General features: G+C 36.5%; 1 protein-coding gene across 3 annotated transcripts; it reads right to left on the reverse strand.

The window, feature by feature from the left end:
- Positions 1 to 371: 371 nt before the first annotated feature.
- LOC116170896 (maternal protein tudor-like) lies at positions 372 to 17776 on the reverse strand (the record flags this gene model as incomplete). Of its 3 annotated transcripts, XM_031487452.1 has the most annotated exon segments (14): positions 372 to 1777; positions 8367 to 10014; positions 10131 to 10575; positions 12689 to 12982; positions 13035 to 13405; positions 13646 to 13862; positions 16597 to 16659; positions 16712 to 16789; positions 16833 to 16895; positions 16952 to 16999; positions 17046 to 17171; positions 17219 to 17341; positions 17388 to 17516; positions 17565 to 17776. In XM_031487452.1, coding segments are annotated over 14 exon segments (5001 nt in total), but the record flags the coding sequence as incomplete, so codon positions are not given.
- Positions 17777 to 18017: the final 241 nt, after the last annotated feature.

Raw genomic sequence — 18017 nt, forward strand, 5'->3', positions numbered from 1 at the left:
TTCACACGTGTCCGATGCCACAATTTACAGAAATTACAGAATATTGATCTCCAGACATACTTTCGTTCACGTTTACTATGAACCGGTAGGTGTAAAAATGTTGAACAAAATCCAAATTTGAATAAAATAATTTGTAAAACTGCAAAGCGATCACCCGTTACAAAGAACAGTATTAATACACGCCGTCATCACATGCTACTGCATCCATTGTCACCAATTAACCAAGTTACACAGATATACAAATGAAGATCATGTTGATGATGTGGAATCTGGAAACGTTGCGATGGTCCACTGCCTATTTAGTCTGTACAAGTAAAAGGTCCAAAAGGTACACTGCAAACCACTCTGTATAACCAATCAAAACTCCAAAACATTAAAAAATAAATTTAATGTATTTATTAGTGTTTATAATATCTTTTAAGAAAAAAACTATGTAACACGAAATGTTAACAGTCAACTGAACATAAATATTAAAAACATAAAAAACATCACTGAACATGGAAAAGTACTGAAGGAATTCTACAAATGTAAAAAAAACTATGCATAGTATAGATTTATTTTTATACCAAGCTTAAAGTCCATATCACCACAGTCTAACTAGTAATTTCAATATCCTTCGCTTTATCTGCAACTGTGTCTTTCACTTTATCACCCGATTCATCAGTGACTAACTTTTCTTTTGAATGCAGATCTAATTTATCAGCGGATTCCTCACTGTCTACTTTAGTCTGTACCTGGTCGGGAGACTGCAATTTATCTTTTGATTCATCAGTATTCAATGGATCATTGGTATTCTCCACAATATTGTGTTCGTTGTCAGCAGATTTATCAGTGTCCACCTTTGATTCATTGATATCCAACACATTGCTCGATTCATCTAGTTTATCTTTAGAATCATCTGATTTGTCGGTTGAAGCATCCGCATCCTGTTTATCAATTGATTCGGTTGTGGAGTCATTGATGTTCAAATTATCAATGCTCGATTCATCTTTAGAATCATCTGATTTGTCAGTTGATTTGTCAATTGATTCATTTGCGCTCAAGGTATTACTAGAGTCATTGATGCTCAAATTATCAACAGATTCATCGGAGGACTTTGGACTTTGTTCTACTCTACAGCCATTTTGCCCAGCGCTTTTTCCCTCACCAACATCTTCAGTCTTTGATTGCTCACAAACTATGGTCGTGTCCTCAGGCTCCACAATTTGCCCATCACCTTCCACTTCACTAACTTGAGGAACTATATCACTAGGTTCTGCGGTCACCGGTACCTCAACCTCTACATTCGTACTGTCTGGGTCTTCAATCGTCGAGTAAAAATGTTCTGAATTACTCAGTGTGGTATCATTTAACTCATCTACAGCCTCATTAAGTACAGTTTTATCGCACTCCGGCGTTGAAGATCGACTCTCCGGAGAACCCGCTCCTTTAACCGAATCTTCAATGTCCACTTCCGTTAAATCCCCCCTGCAAATCGAGCCGGGAACTATTCTTTCACAATGAGGAGTAGAAGAACGTCGCACCAAGGGCTGATGAGTTTCTGTATCAGTATCTGGTTTGTCTGAATTTTGAGTATTTTCAATTTCGAAATTGAGAACGTCAGAATCAGTAGTTTCGATGTGATCCTCTACATTAATTTTACTAGCTGCTATTTTTTTGGGAGACGACTGTACAGAAGAAATGCATGCTGTATCCATTTGTGATCGAATGTCGCATCCATTTACGTACAGTCTTACAATGTTGTCATTTGCAAATTCGGTTTCAAATACGGTTGAACCTGCAAAAATTGTTGCGTTAAGTAAAAATAGTCTTTTAAAGACTTTTAATGGATGAAAGTTGGAATGTGTCACATTTTGAAATGGGTGAAAAAATCATGGTAAATTTCTCTTTATTTCTTCAAGTGAAACAAATTAAGACGTAACCAGATGAGAAAAACATGGAAAGTATTTCCACAGCGGATGCTGAACAGCCTGCAACTTTTCTAACTCTCTGTGAATATGAACATGCGAATGTTACTTGTCCCCTAGACTAAACCGGATCACTCATGCGCCCTGCGTTTGAGCTTCTAACAAAGAGAAACCTTATCCCTAATTTTTCTTTCAACTTGTCCTTCACCGACCAAAACATTCAGCAACCATTGACGACCTATTAATGTAGAGATAAAAAGTGCCTCACATGACAATTTTGAGAAGACAACGTTTGCAACTGGATTAGCACTGACAAAAGGCATCTGGAAGTCAATAAAATAACCGCTTGATGCACCATTCATAAAATGGTCAAGGTAAAATGTGTTCTTTTTAGGTCAAACTTAAAATGGTAAAACCAAAATCTGAACGTATCAAATACATAAAACGTAAAAATTTCGCAAAGTTGAACTGTATAGAAACATACGAAGGTGTTTACAATGAACGTAATTTTTACGTACGTATATGTAAGCGATATGTAAGTCTTGCGCATAGTCGCAAAGGTTGAAAATGTGTCAAAGTGACGTACGGTTGCTAGTAAAAATAAATAATTAATGTTGGTTGCACTGGTGGGTTGGTATAATTGAAAAATATTTGCGCTTGCTGACATTCAAACTTCAAAGCAGGTATCATTCATGGGGCGAAGATAAATTATACACACATTTTTAGATTGACTTCACTCCAAACCTTACAGCGCGTCATTCCGGGAGTCAACGTGAAGGGGCCCTGTTAGCCAAAGACGCACGAACAAGCGGCGTATTTTGGCGCGAGATATTAATAGGTTATATATTTACAATTTACTACATTAATTATACTCTTTTTTGCAGATAGATGTCGCTTACATTCCTATAGATTAACGTAAAAAATTACGTTAATTGTAAACAGCGAAGTAAATTTACGTAAATGATACGAATATGTACGAGTTACGTTTTATGAAATATTTACGTATACGTTCATTGTAAACGCACACATACAGGGGAATGACGCTATATTTTCTTACTTGAAAGAGAAAAATATTTCATATAAGTTTCTTTATAATTAAATTAATGATTGTTGACGTTGTCTAGCGTTATCAAAATAGGTATAATGTTATGTAACCTGCAGTATAGATCTTCCTGTATACTTTAAATTTCAATTTTTGTTAAAGATTAATGTATTTGTTGATTTGGTACTAAAATTATTGTATTTGGTTTGATTTATTGTTCAGTTAAGAAAGATTAGGGACATCTGGAAGTAATTGCGATAAGGAATTCGTTATCGCTCCATTAAAGCTAATTAATTTGAAGTTAAACAGGTGTTCATTTATCGAGGACGAGCAGCAATGGACATCACAAAACCAAATTCTTACCTGAATAGTTAGTTGGGTGGCCATAGTTATATAAATCGCAAGTCTAACGGCATTTAATGAGCCATTTTGAAAACGTGCATTTATAAGGGTAAAAATGTCTACTGAACCCGAATTCGGATGTTGCCAAGCTGATTTTTGGCTAATTTCAAAATGGCGGCCAATATGGCGGTCAAATATATAAATGTTTATGCCAGACGCATTTTACATAGTTTTTCGGATTGAGGTGTTAAAAAAACATACAGGAGGCACAGAAAATTGCAAAACATATATTGGGTACATTATACAGACAACACGGTAACAATAATCGTTTTCATATAACATCGCTAACGTCTTAAACTCACTATCGCCCAATTTAACGAGCTTGAATTTAAATAGGTTTAAGAAAAAATTAAAAAGTGAATTGCTGCAATTTCGCATCTCAATCATGATGTAAGGAATTTGCAACTCCTCTTCTGATGTGTCTATTACTTTTTTTAAAATTATTATATTGGTACCATGTATGTATTAGGAACTTAAGTGCATGTGAGGGGTTGTGCATTTGCATTTGCATATTTTCGTGTCATGTACATAATATACAGGGTGTTTTTTTGGGAGCTTTAGTTAAAAGTTTCTGGGAAAGTAAAATAGGTAGGTTTTTGAAAATTTGTACTTAGGAGTTACTCTGAAGGCCGAATCGATGTAAAATATTTTCAAAATGGCCGCACTTCCGGACACCGGAAGTAGATAGTAACTTCGTTATTTTAAATGGCAACCCCTATTTTTTATTGCATTTTTGGATTCTACGTGAAATTTCACTTCTTTTGATACCCATATGTCGATATCTACCATTTATGGTTTTTAAGTTATTTTGACTTTAAGAAAAAAAAATGGCGGATGCAGATGGTACCTTGATAATTGATTACTTGCAAACGGTTGTAGTCATGGCAACCTATTTTTATCAGTGCATAGAGAATGAATAGGGCTTTCTTTTAGTGCACTTAAAAAAAGTTAAGTTGCGTACGACCGCCCCTATGGATATCCAAATTTATGAAACTTCAAAGACTAAAAACTCAGTTTTTTTTAATGGAATGACCATGTTCTTACTATTCCATGAGATAGAGAATCGAAATGGGCATATTTTGACATACATGTTCCTATAGCTATCTTTAACAGTTTCTGACTTATTCCCATTTTATTGAATTGACACTATTTTTTTCGGATTTTCTTTTTAGTAGTCGGCTATGATTTTATAACAATCGAATTTTAAACAAATCTAGTGACACTAATCCATCACCCACTGTTATAGGTTAACATAAGTTTTTCAAAAATCGAAAAATGACTCGCAGTGGTTTCATCTATTTTGAAATTTAATTGTTATTTATGGTGAAATGGGCAGAATCGCGGCGCGTGCTTTCCGTACATTCATTCGAAAACTAGAACGAAATTGTATGAATTTTTGAAATTTTGTACCCCTAATGCACTACAAACCGTTGAAGCACAAGTTATACAAAGCTCTACAAGAAATGAGAAATTAAGAAAATGAATTGAATTGCAAATGCAAGATTAACAAAATAAATTCAATGCAAAATATAAAAAACTTTGTTGAAACATTTTTGGTATGGAATTGTTGCTAGAACAGATATCGCATTTCCTCTCTTAATTTCCAGACTTATACGTTGTTTAAGAAATTCAGTTGAACGACTCTGTTTAGATTTTTCAAAAATTTTCTGTCCTATATCCTTATTAAGTGAGTTATTTATTAATGAATTATTTAGACTAGAACTAGAATCAGTGGTATTAAAGAATCCATTCCTTGATTTGTTTAAAATTCGATTGTTATAAAATCATGGCCAACTACTAAAAAGAAAATGCGAAAAAAAATGGCATCAATTCCGGGATCAATTCAATGAAATGGGAATAAATCAGAAACTGTTAAAGATAGCTATAGGAACATGTAATATCAAAATATGCCAATTTCGATTCTCTATCTCATGCAATATTAAGAACATGGTCATTCCATTTAAAAAAACTGAGTTTATAGACTTTGAAGTTTCTTAAATTTGGATCTCCATAGGTGCGGTTGTTCGCAACTTAACTTTGTTTTAAGTACAGTAAAAGAAAGCCCTATTCATTCTCTATGCACTGATAAAAATGGGTTGCCATGACTATAACCTTTTTCAAGTAATCAATTATCAAGGTACCATCTGCATCCGCCATTTTTTTTTCTTAAAGTCAAAAAAACTTAAAAACCATAAATGGCAGATATGACATATGGGTATCAAAAGAACTGAAATTTCACGTAGAATCCAAAAATGCAATAAAAAATAGGGGTTGCCATTTAAAATAACGAAGTTACTATCTACTTCCGGTGTTTCCGGAAGTGCGGCCATTTTGAAAATATTATACATCGATTCGGCCTTCAGAGTAACACCTAAGTACAAATTTTCAAAATCCTACCTATTTTACTTTCCCAGAAACTTTTAACTAAAGCTCCCAAAAAAACACCCTGTATATATATGTGTTTAGGTGTTTACGCTTGCTACGTGTTTAGGCCACATGGAAGAGCAGTGCTTACTCACTGAATGTGGTCCTTTTTCCACCTTTTGCGTTATTTCTATTTTTGAATGTATTTTTTTTCCCCTTTTCTGTTTTTTTTTTGGTGGAAATTAACATTATGGTCGGTGTTTCTTGTGAGAACTCAGGTCTAGCCTGGTTAACTAATCGCACGGATTAAAATCAAGTAACGATTAGTGTCTGTGTCTGTGTCTGGTGAAGTTATGTAGGGTCCTTAATTAAAAAAAAAAAAATAAAAAAAAAATAAAAAAAAATCACACGTACATTGGACATCTAGGGATAATGTAATTCGTACTTACCAACATACCTATTGATGGGCACAATAGCCAACGCTATCAGGACATTATTATTATTATTATTAATATAGATAATTCTGACGGCAAATGTATTACCTATATTTCATTCAAAAATTTTAACGGAACTTAAATTTCTTCATCATTCTGCTCATTTTTTTTACGATTGAAGCAGTCGCCAAGACACTTGTTGATATTTGTGCACTTTTAGTTCATAGCATAATTTATTTAAAGCCAAGTTTTTAGGAGGACTAGTCTGACCATTCGATTTTTCAGTGTCTCTGATCGCATTTGCGAGACAATATGTATGGTACAAAATGTCCCCGGCAACAGCATCATGAGAAGATGCAACTCTACGCCCTTCTGTACCCACTGCACCCAATGTAAATTTCCATAAGAGCGTCTGCCTAAAAAACTCAAGTTGTTTTTGAAAAATAAAATTTTATATTAATAATATATAAATTTTATATTTTATAAATTTAGACCTTTATCTACAAACTGTTCGGAATATTTTTTTAAAAAAGTTTATAGCAACTGAATACCGGCTGTTTAAAGATTAGATATTTTGCACCGATTATTGCGCTAACCTGTTATATTGTTTTACTCTCGATCAAGAAGATTTATGGCAAAAGTAAACCGACAGTTTTCTAGATAAGTCACTTCTGAACATTACCCCAAAAAATGAAATCACATTTTTTGTAAATAAAGTCTGTATCTTGGCGGGCGGTAAATAAACAATTTGAGTGTAGCAAGTGGCGCCGCTGCACTGTGTCGGCGGGAACCGAGGGGTAAACCACCTAGTTAATTCGGTGTACAAATAGTAGTTAATGTTCTGTAAATGCAGTTAATTTCGAGTTAATTCAGTTAATGTAATTTAATGTGGTTAATGCTCAGTTAATGTAATTAATTAACATTTAATGCCATTTAATACTACTCGAGATACTACTATAGGTAGTGGCTATAGCATGTGAAAAACCAAATTTTGAACCTGGTGTTAGATTTGCTTTTATTCCAAGTGCCTATGTATCAAATTTTATTTAAATACTTTCATAAATAAAAAAGTTTGCAATTCAAAAAGGGCATTGTGAATGTAGAATTGATTAGGCCCAACTTTTGGCATTGCGTATTATATGGCTAAAACTATGCCCTCGACTATGCCCATATTGAATTTCATGCAATTCGGTTTATAACTAACGGAGATGTCAAAAGGGCCTTCTTTTTTTACGTACATTGCCAATTCACGAACTCCGATCTATAACTCTGATAAAGAATCCAAATGCAAAATTTCATCATAATCGGCGGTCCATTCGTTTTCAAGGTATCGTGCTAATGAACAGATCTCGGAACAGATGGACAGACACCGCAAAATTATAAGCTCTCTACGTCCTAGGAGACCGTCAATAATTTAAAAATGTTGGTACTTACCAACAGTTATTAAAAAGCACAAAATTTAATAAACAAAATTTGTCGAGGGAAATGTAAAACACTAATTTAATTAATTCGCAGCTTTTTTGGGACACCCTATACCTATATCACCACAGGATATATTTTCCTACATTTTCCGAACTAGCTATGAAGTTAATTAACCAACTCTTACGTATATATAAGTAATAAATTATGGAAAACAATTTAATACTAAATAGTACACAATAAAATGGATAGTGGCGCCATCGTGCTGTATTTGTGAACTAGTGCAAAATTCGGCCTGGCAACATCCAGAATCGGATTCAGCACATTTTTTTACATCTAAAAAACCATGTGGCCAAAATGGCTCAAAAAATGCCGTTAGAACTAAGAAACAGTCGTTTTTCGATTTGGCCACTTAACTATGTGTGGTCAAAATCAAGGTTGACCCAAAAATAGTACATGACTCCTACATTACCTTTTTTATAGCACTGACAAAAGCAGCAAAACTAAAAAAGGGGCGGAGTTATTTTTGGATGGGTAGCTTTCTAGAATAGATCCTAAAGAAATATGCGAAAATAGCTAGGAGGAAGTGGCGAATCTTTCTGTGCCAACTCACCTCAGTGCGCCAGTGTTATGAATGGTTAACAGTAAGAATGGATTGGTGGTACCTAATTCCGAAAGTTTTAAGCATCGTTTGTGTCCAACTGGAAACGATAGCACACTCGAAATTGTGAATCAGGGTTCGCCGTTTACAAATTTTATCTAACCACCCCGCCCTAATAATTTTTCCATCCAACTTACTTTCATTAGAGATTTCGTTCAATTTTTCAGTAGCCTCCTCGTCCATCCATCTAAATCCTGGTAATGCTTCCATCTTACACTTAATTGCGAGAGGTGGATCAGTCATGTCGTCCGGTAGGGCGCGAATCTCGCTCGTACTCGAGGTATTACCATAATCAATGAACATAACCTCATATTCAGTGTCCTTCATGTTTAAAATTTGGGCTCGGTACCAAGTTTCGTCATCGGCTTGTAAAGCGGCAACCACAACTCCTTCTGCTACTGTATCACAAGCGGGGAATTCCGCCGCGTTTGCGAGATGTTCGGCGATCGCGTCTGATTTAGAACTATCGGTAACTTTCTGCATCCAAAAATCGTGTATGGAATTGATGTAGGTTATATATGCGCTTTCAGTTTGAGGTAACAGCTGTTCGGAGACGTCTTGACCGTTCAGAATGAGTTTAACTATCAATGTTTCACCAGTACTCAGTTTATCAATGTTAAAAATGGTTACGCCATCTGCAGAAATAGTCTTGAAGTCTTCGGTTGCTTGCGATGACCATTGTAGAATTCCAGGTGGTTTTTGTAAGCTGCACTTTTGTGCTAACGGTGATAACATTATTAGATCCTCGGGTAACTGCCTCAAACCGGTGCAGGTACAAGAGTTGCCATAATCGACGAAGAGTACCTCTATTCCGGCAATGGTGTTTGATAAAATTCTCGCTCGGTACCAATTCTCATCGTCGGTATACAATGCGGCACACAAAGAACCCGGCGTCAGGTCTTCCAGCTCTGCGAAACTAGCAGCGGTCATTAATTGTTCGGCGATCCACTCCAAGTCGGCGACAGAGTTTTCAAGCTGAATCCAAAACTCGGATGGAGAATTTAAATGGCTCACATACCCAGTGCAGCTGCTTTCGATTTCGAACTCTAACTTCGCTGCTAAACCTTCCTGCAGTAGTGCTTTTGCTACATCTTGACCATCAGCGTATAACTGCACATACGTGGTCTTCTCATCTTGGTGGATAATTTCTACAGACAGCCCTTCGCTCTGTGTGAGAGCTTCGAAACGTTCACACGCGCTGCTGCTCCATTCCTCCCCTTCCAGCGGTTTCGCGAGTAGACTGCAGCGCCGCGCGTACTGTTCAAGCGCTAACATATCCGGAGATAGTGTCTTCACATTGGTCGTGATGGCGTCGGTGTTGCCATAATCAACGAAACGAATTGAGGTTATTTCACCATCCGCGTCGAGTATTTGCGCCCTATACCACTGCTGATCCACCGAGTACTGAGCGGCGCACAAAACACCGGCGCCCGGGTTTTCCAGATCAGGATACCCCTCAACTTCCTCCTGCAGTGTCGCTTGCAAATTGTCAATTGTTTCAGTAGCTTCCAGTAGTTGAAGGTAAAATTCGCTCGGACTGTCAGTGTGGCTTAAACATACCGGCACGCCAACTGCACCTGCTTGTTCGGTCGGTTGAGCAACCTGCTCAAGTTGGCCTTCTGTAGATTCGACCGGTTGCACTTGTTCTGCGGCCGTGGTTTCTTCAACTGCAGCCACAGTTTCGCCACTTAGTTGAATTTCGGCCTCCCAACCGGATTCCCCGTACCAAACAGTAGCACTTACTTCTTGTTCGACAAAAGAGTCATCAATGTTAGGGGAGGTAACCTGAAAGAAGCGTTGAAAATGAGACGTTATGAATTCTACAATGGGAAATTGATTTTTGAAAAATTTGAAATTGTACCACTAAAAGTGAGCCTGCTACTAAAGATGAGTGAGCTTACCTCTAGTGCCAAAACATGAAGTTGTTTGAATTCGTCAGCGAGTTCACGCAATTCAGTAGTGGCAACTGTCTCAGAATTTCCATAATCAATATATAACACGGTGACATTGTCACCATCAACCTTCGAGATTAACGCCCGATACCAATTCGCATCTGACGAATGAACAGCATAATGTTGTCCCTCTTCAGGTGCCAAGGGCTCTTCTAAAGTGGTCGTATCGTAATGGTTAAAAAGTCTGTCCAATAAATCCGCTACACTGTCAGAATGTTCAGTTGGTTGGATGAAAAGTTTCTTTTCGTTTGCGTCAACGAAAGAAACCCATCCACTCACTGTACTGCTTAGAACTGGTAATGGACATAGGGGTTCGATTGATGGATATGCCCCTTCATCTGGTTCTATTATGATAATTTTAACTCCACTTGCATCGTATAATGTTACTTCAGTTCTAAAAATAGTCATACGTTATTATTTTGTAACAAAAATTGCTCTAATTATAGCAACTACTACATTCTACTATTAACAGAGTACACTGTAAGTCCCAGAATAGTTGAATGTCTCATTTATCTGTGAAACGATTTTTTTTCAAATTAGTTAAAACTACAGTAATAAGCAAAGAATTTCTTGACCGCCATTACAATTTTTTTTCACTTCCGGTTTGGACGGAAATAACCCTAAAATTTTTTGTAAATACCCTGTATATTTTTTTCTATTTTTGAACAACCAGGTTCAAAAATACTAAACAATTCATCTTTAATGGAAAACACAGAAAAATACATTGGCGTTGAAAGACATAATAATGTGATTATTATTATTATTATTTTATTGAAAATTAACTGCACGACGATAAATAATTTCATACTTTACTCAAAACTGAAAGATGCATGTTTTTCAAAGCCAATGTGGTAATTCTTTAATTTATTAAAACGATTACTTTTGGGCAGTTAAGGGTCTTCTGTACCCACTGTATCCAATGTAAATTTCCATAAGAGCGCCCGCCATAAAAACTCAAAAGTTTTCCAAAAACAATTTTTTTAAGAACTATTTTATAAATTTAGACCTTTATCTACAAAATGTTCGGACTATTTTTTTGAAATAGTTTATAGCAACTTAATACCAATTGTTTAAAGATTAGATGTTTCGCACCGATTATTGCGCTAATCTGTTTTATTTTTTTACTCTCGATCAAGAGGATTTATGGAAAAAGTAAACCGACAGTTTTTTAGGTAAGTTACTTCTAAACATGATCCCAAAAAATGAAATCATAATTTTTGTAAATAAAGTCTGTATCTTGGCGGGCGTTAAATCAACAATTTGAGTGTAACAAGTGGCGCCGCTGCACAGTGTCGGTGGGAACTAATTAAGGACCAAGACAGGAGTTGACAAAGCAAGAATATCATCTTATCTCTTGCAGCTATAATAATCATCTATACACTATAATGTAAAAAAGTTGCGCAGGTAAAGAAGACTCTTAAGCCACTCCCAATAAATTTTGACCATTGTAATAACAGACCCGTTTCACAGTCACAAAATTATAAAAACCCGGAAATTTAAAATCGCATGTCCCATTGTATGACTTAGTTATAAAGTCTTATGTTTTGAATATTGACCTTTAAACTCTCAGCAGTACATAGTTTCAAATTGTTTATCAAGTTCAAAAATATTAGTTTGTTCGTATAAATGAAATTAACTGCAAATTGAGGAAAGGCAAATACAAAACGCAATGACAGGTTTGACGTTAAGGATGTCAATTTAGATACGGCAATTATAATTGGAAGCAAATAATTGCCTGTTTTATAGGTTTTGAAAATTCGGCCAATTAAAAATGTTCATTTAAATTTGGCGGGAATTTTTTGGGAGGAGCTTAACTGCATCTGTTGGGTGAACAGATAATAGTATTCATAAATGTGGTTGTGTATTCAAAAATAAAAAATATAAAAGGTGTTCTATTTAAATAAGTGGTTGGGGTTTTTCCGGAAGTGAAAAAAAATGTTCATTATGGTCAATGAATTTTTGGCTTTTTACTCTTATTCGAAAAAAATAGTTTCATAGATAACAGAAATATTCCAACCGTCCCTGGACTTACGGCGCACTCTGTATAAGCCGCATCAACAATTTAATCCGCGCTAGAAGATCGAGATTGATATCCTAACCCTCAATATCATTTTCATTGTTGTTTTCGATTCTCTGGGACATTCTGAAACAAATGCGATCATTTTGTGATGATCCCCAATAGCTATTTAGCGTCAGGCTAGTACTTTTCCGATTGTAGGAAGATTTACCTACAAGAAAACTCGCGCCAGAGTAAATCGGCAAAATCACGAATCCTGCTCCCAGGAGGATTTTGAATTTCTTCAAAAATATCGAGATGCTAAAAGATGGAGTCTAAAACTGTAGTTAGGCTGCAGTACACTGACATTGTAGAAAACAACCTCTAATAATAATAATAATAATAATAGAACAATAGAATTCTCTTAACGCAAAGTAAATGTTGATGAAACTTCCACTTTTAAAAAACATACACAACACGCAAAAATAAAGAGTAAATAAACTATACTTACTTTTCTTCTAGTACATTATCAACATACATTATCACAATACATCCAATGTATTGTTTCAATGTATCCTCAAATGTTTGACTCGCGCTCTCTAGGTTGTGCACGGTACAAAGTACCTGAATACCATTTGGTAATGAAACGTTAAAGGTGTCTAGTCCTTGAACGTCATCCACGGTAACAGATATCTGCTGTCCGACCAATATTGATGGATCAAAAACCTCTACGTACTTTGCCAAACCATCCCGTACTAAAGCTTCGTTTACACTCTGGCCATCATTAACCAAATCAACGTAGTGACTAAAACGGTTTAATTTAGAAACTATTTACCATGAACCTCTGAAAATATTACCCATTGTTTTCGCTTGTAACGAAAGTGCACATGAAAGATTCTTTGTCAAAATGTGAGGTTAGACTTTCGCTCGGAGGCCAAGCGCCACTTGCGTCTAAAGGCGTAAGACCGTTCATCGAGCAGTACAGCCCCTGCGCGGGAAGCGACATAAACTTCTTTTCTATAGGCCACACCTTATCCGTGGTTGAAAAGTTTCCAAAGTCGACGAAATGAACGTAATACTGGGAGCCCTTCATTTCGGAAATATAAGCGCGGTATAAAACGCGATCTTCCGGGAATTGAGCAATAGCCGGAGCGCCTACAGGTAAAGTTTCGTTGTTTATCTTGCAATACCAACTCTGGATATCCTCAACCAACTTGCGAAACTCCGCCTGTAAATCGCAACGGTAATTAAAATTGGTTCCTTGCCCAATTCAATTACCAATTAGTGTGAGTTAATCAAGTAAGAAGATCAATGTGATTCGATAAGTGAATTCAACTACATTTATTACGAGCTAGCTGTAGTTGAATTCACTTATTGAATCACATTGAACTTCTTACCTGATTAACTCACACTAATTGGTTCATGATTGAGATCGTAGAATTTGAAATCGTTTCAAGAATTCAATTACCTGAGATTCTTTTAATTGGCAATAGAAGTTAGATGGATCATGGAACCAACTGATTAGTACTTCTTCGGTTTTTCCTGCGACCTCTGGGTATGTGAATAGATCAGTGTTCTCTGCGGGGTCCTCCACCTTTTTCGTACTCTTCTCACTACCAAAATCGGATCTGTATGGCTTTGAGAACTCGCGTTTTTTTCCTTCCCATCCTTTTTCACTTCCTTCTCTAGAAAAGTACAAAAAGAAGTGTAGTACACACATCTTTACAACATTCATTGAAAATCGTAGATTAAAAAAAAAATTGCTGGAACATCACGAGCACCTATTGTTGGTCAAATCCCATATGTTACCTTGGCATGCACTTGGTAATATCTTGACAGAGCCCCTAAATATACAAAGTACTTTAATAGTAACAATAGTATGGTCAACAGTTATGTAGGTGACTTAGCAGTCCCCTAAATGAAACAACTGATTGAGTAAGCTTCTATTCTAATTGAACTGTCAAAATAAAGACCAAATAACTGCATAAATCACTAACCCAGCGGTAGAAGTTCAACGTCCCAAAAGAAACTCAAACCAGGGCAAAACTCCAGAGTTGAGAGTAGAGGTACCCAACAACATGCCACCAAGTAAAGCAATTACCTACCCGTCAGACCACAAGTATTAATCGCCCTGATGCTCAGTGTAAAATAAACTGTAACAAATATAGCAAACAAGCTCCTGGATCATGTACACAGAAAAATCATTAACCCGGTTTAGGAGCTCGTTAATAAAGAAAGGGGTAGGATCTGCTTGTTTAATTGTGAACCAATATAGCAATGTAAGAAAGAGATATCCTGATTCAGTCTATCACACTTTTGGTAGTAGAGTGTCATGGAGTTTTCTTACGAAAATCACGATCACACGCATTTAATTCCAAAACGCAACCAAAACCGAAATAGATATAAAAAATATTTGAAGAAGATAATATTGCAGAGTTCACAAAAAAAAGATTCTAAGAACTAAGCACTAAGTACACCTAGAAGATTTCACTCAAATGGTGCCATTAAAAGGTATTACGGAGAAAAATACTCAGATTTCTGTATGATAGACATAGACGGCATGAAGTTCTCTATAATTTATCTCCTGGAAATTATTTCTATTTTGGTAGTCCTGTGTTTCAAAATAAATCCACAGCGATTGTGATTTTCATAAGAAAACTCCATAAGATTCCACTAGTGGGGATAGACCGAGCAGATGTTTCCCATCTCTCTTACATTACATCAACCATAAACTGGATTTACTTTGTGGTTACACTAAAGATATAAAAGGTGAGAGAAAAAGACCTCAATAAAAACCCAAAAATTCTGAGGTGTTTAGGTAAATCAAATCTGTTTATAAAAAGCACCCCACCCCCCACACCAAGCAGACCCCTAACCGGCATATGTTAAAGAATATGCTTATCAAGAAGTTACAGGAATTTAAAACACCAACAAAGGAACTCACAGTATTTGAAACCAGAAAAGTACAGGGTGGTCAAAATTTCCACTTGGCTCACTCTTTATGATGAAAGTCAGAAAAAAATGGCCTCACTTTTAAAGAGAAAATCACTGCCGCACAAAGAATTCGGCCATATCTAATCGTTTGGCCGCTAGGGGGCGTTTCTCAAATTTAGTTGATTTCTTATTATTAAAGAATAATTGATTTTGGCAAAATCTTTCTTAGAGCTCAGTTTTTATACAAGGTTTATACTGTCTTAAACTACATTTTTCATACCCTATACAGGGTGTTCCTAAATATGATGTAAATACCAAAGGGAAATGATAATCAAGAAAATGTCATCTGCCATCTTTTGTTCGCCATAGAAACCTAATGCAAATAATATTAAATAAAACAAGTGATACCCAAATTTTAGCTAATCTTGCGCTCTTTTCAAAAACTCCAAAATATATAGTGATGTATGGAAAAATGTAGTTTAAAAATTGTATAAAAAACCAAACCCCGTATAAAAACGATGTATCACGATGGATTTTTAATAATAAAGTGGCGACTAAATTCGAGGAACGCACCCTGGCGGCCAAACAATTAGAGATAGTTAAATTCTGTTTCGGCCAGTGTTTTAAAATTGAGCTCCACACACCTAGCTACATTTTGTATATCTCTTCAAGTAAAGGGTGTTTCCGTAACTGTCCAATTTGGATCACCCTCAACCTAGGAGTGTTCATGGACTTTATTATTGGGTATCCAACACAAGCAATTTGGATTTGGATACCATTTTGACACCATTCGTCAAAGATGTAGGGCCATTAACAACATTCTTTTGAATAATTGCACACCTAGAGGGCAAAATGCGTCATATGACAAAAGTAAGTGTCAATATATTGATTACGAACTTTGCAGTAGCATGGTTCAACGGACAAATTGACGAAATTGTGGCTCAATGGTAAAGCGTTGGGCTACAAAACCGGAGGTCGGGTGTTCGAACCTGGACTAAGGTAGGAATTTTTCATCTGTGGCAGAGAAGGGAATTCCCTTCGATCCATTTCGAGCATTCTGCCGACCACTCCGAAATAGGTTTTCCTAATTCGTAAGGTAAATAGAGTAGTATAGAACTTAAGACCTTCTGCAGGGGCACCTCTAAAAAGCATTTTGCCGGTCACTCTGTAATTGGGCGAAACAAAGGTCTAGAACAAGAGGGAAAAACTCTAAGTGCAACCCCATCATGTAAACTTTAACTAAAAGCGCATAATTCTACATGAAAAATGATTATCTTCTTTTCTTGCAACCCCAAACATCCCTGTCATGGCCATCCTTGCGAGTCCTGTTAAGTAGTCCTATAAAATGAGAAAAAAATTACCCAAGCTTTAACCTTGTTTTTTAATTAATGAACACCACATATGCACCCACATTTAGTAGAATGGAAACTAACTATTACCCTTAAAAAACTATGCACATGTTAGAAACAAAGCATAGGTACCTACTTTGAATTAGGAGCCTTTTGTCCCCATGAAGTACTACCATCATTCCACCCGTCCTGCTTGTGTCTACAAGAGATTTAGTCAAATTTAGTAAGAAACAAAACTATTACACACTAACTTTCTCCCTTGACTGTAACTTCGCCCTTCATCTTTCTCCGAACTATCATCTCCCCAACCACCCTGCCCCGAAGTCTCTCTAAAATACACAGTTAGTCACAAACACAAGAGAGTGCATCTACCTTCTATTCTTGGTAAAATCTCTATCACTACCACCACTTCTCCACTCCTTCTTAAACCCATCACTACAATAATACCAACAATAATTTCCCCAGATATTTACTAAGTTGGAATTACTCACCTTCTAAACTTATCGGCGCCCCCATCTCTACTTTCATCTCTATCTCGCCTAGAACAAAATAGTAAGCAAAACAGTTTTGAGATAATCCCAATACCGTGGGGGTCTATCCTGTCGCCATGAATCTTGTTTTTTAGCACCCCAATCGCCACGATCTTCACCGGAACTTTTCCACTCGTTCTTCGACGCATCCCCATCTTCACCACCTTCATCTCTTCTTCTCCTGTAACAGATTCACTAAATGAGAATTTTTTGACAAGCAATCATTACCTAGGAGGCCGATCTTGTCTCCACGAATCTTGTTTTTTATTTTCCCACTGAGGGGACCGTTCTTGTTTAGTGCCATTCCATTCTTCACTCGGTACACTTCCACTGTTTTCATCTCTATCCCTCCTAAGAATATGTATTAACCCAAAGTTACAACAAGTGTAATTTTTACCTTGGTCTGCTCCTCCAGGAATCTTGATTTTTATTAGCCCCCCATTGCGAGGAACGATCCTCCGTAGTGCCATTCCACTCTTCACTCTTCGTATTATTCCACCCCCCGCCGCGCTCGTTGTTATCCCGCCTAAACAGCAAAAGATTAAATGTGAAATTTGGGAACACACGATGTTACCTGGGCGGTCGATCCTGTCGCCACGAGTCCTGTTTTTTGTTGTTGTTGTATTCAGGCGCGGAACTTTCGGTGTTCCATTTGTCTTGATTGTCATTTGAATCCATTTTGTTGGAATCTTGTCTGGAAAATTCTCGATTTCGGAAGTCCTTGTTAAATTGGTTGTTAAGGTTTTTTCTTGAAATACCTCGGTCTGTTTCTTCGTTAAGTGTGTCGCTATATACATAGATTGTGAACATTAATGTAGATATAATGTCTGATAGCGGTTAATACAGACATATTGAATTTTTCATTACCAAAAATTGGTTCGTAAAAGGGGAGTTGGCCAGTAAATGTTTGTGTTTCACCCGAATAAAGAAATCGTGACGCCGCTTACGGATTTGCACGCAGAACCAATTTATTGTAAAACTTCAATTCCACTTGACAATTATGACCTATCTCAAATATCACCCTGAC

Source organism: Photinus pyralis, unplaced genomic scaffold (genome assembly GCF_008802855.1).
Source record: "Photinus pyralis isolate 1611_PpyrPB1 unplaced genomic scaffold, Ppyr1.3 Ppyr1.4_LG5, whole genome shotgun sequence".
NCBI lineage: Eukaryota > Metazoa > Arthropoda > Insecta > Coleoptera > Lampyridae > Photinus > Photinus pyralis.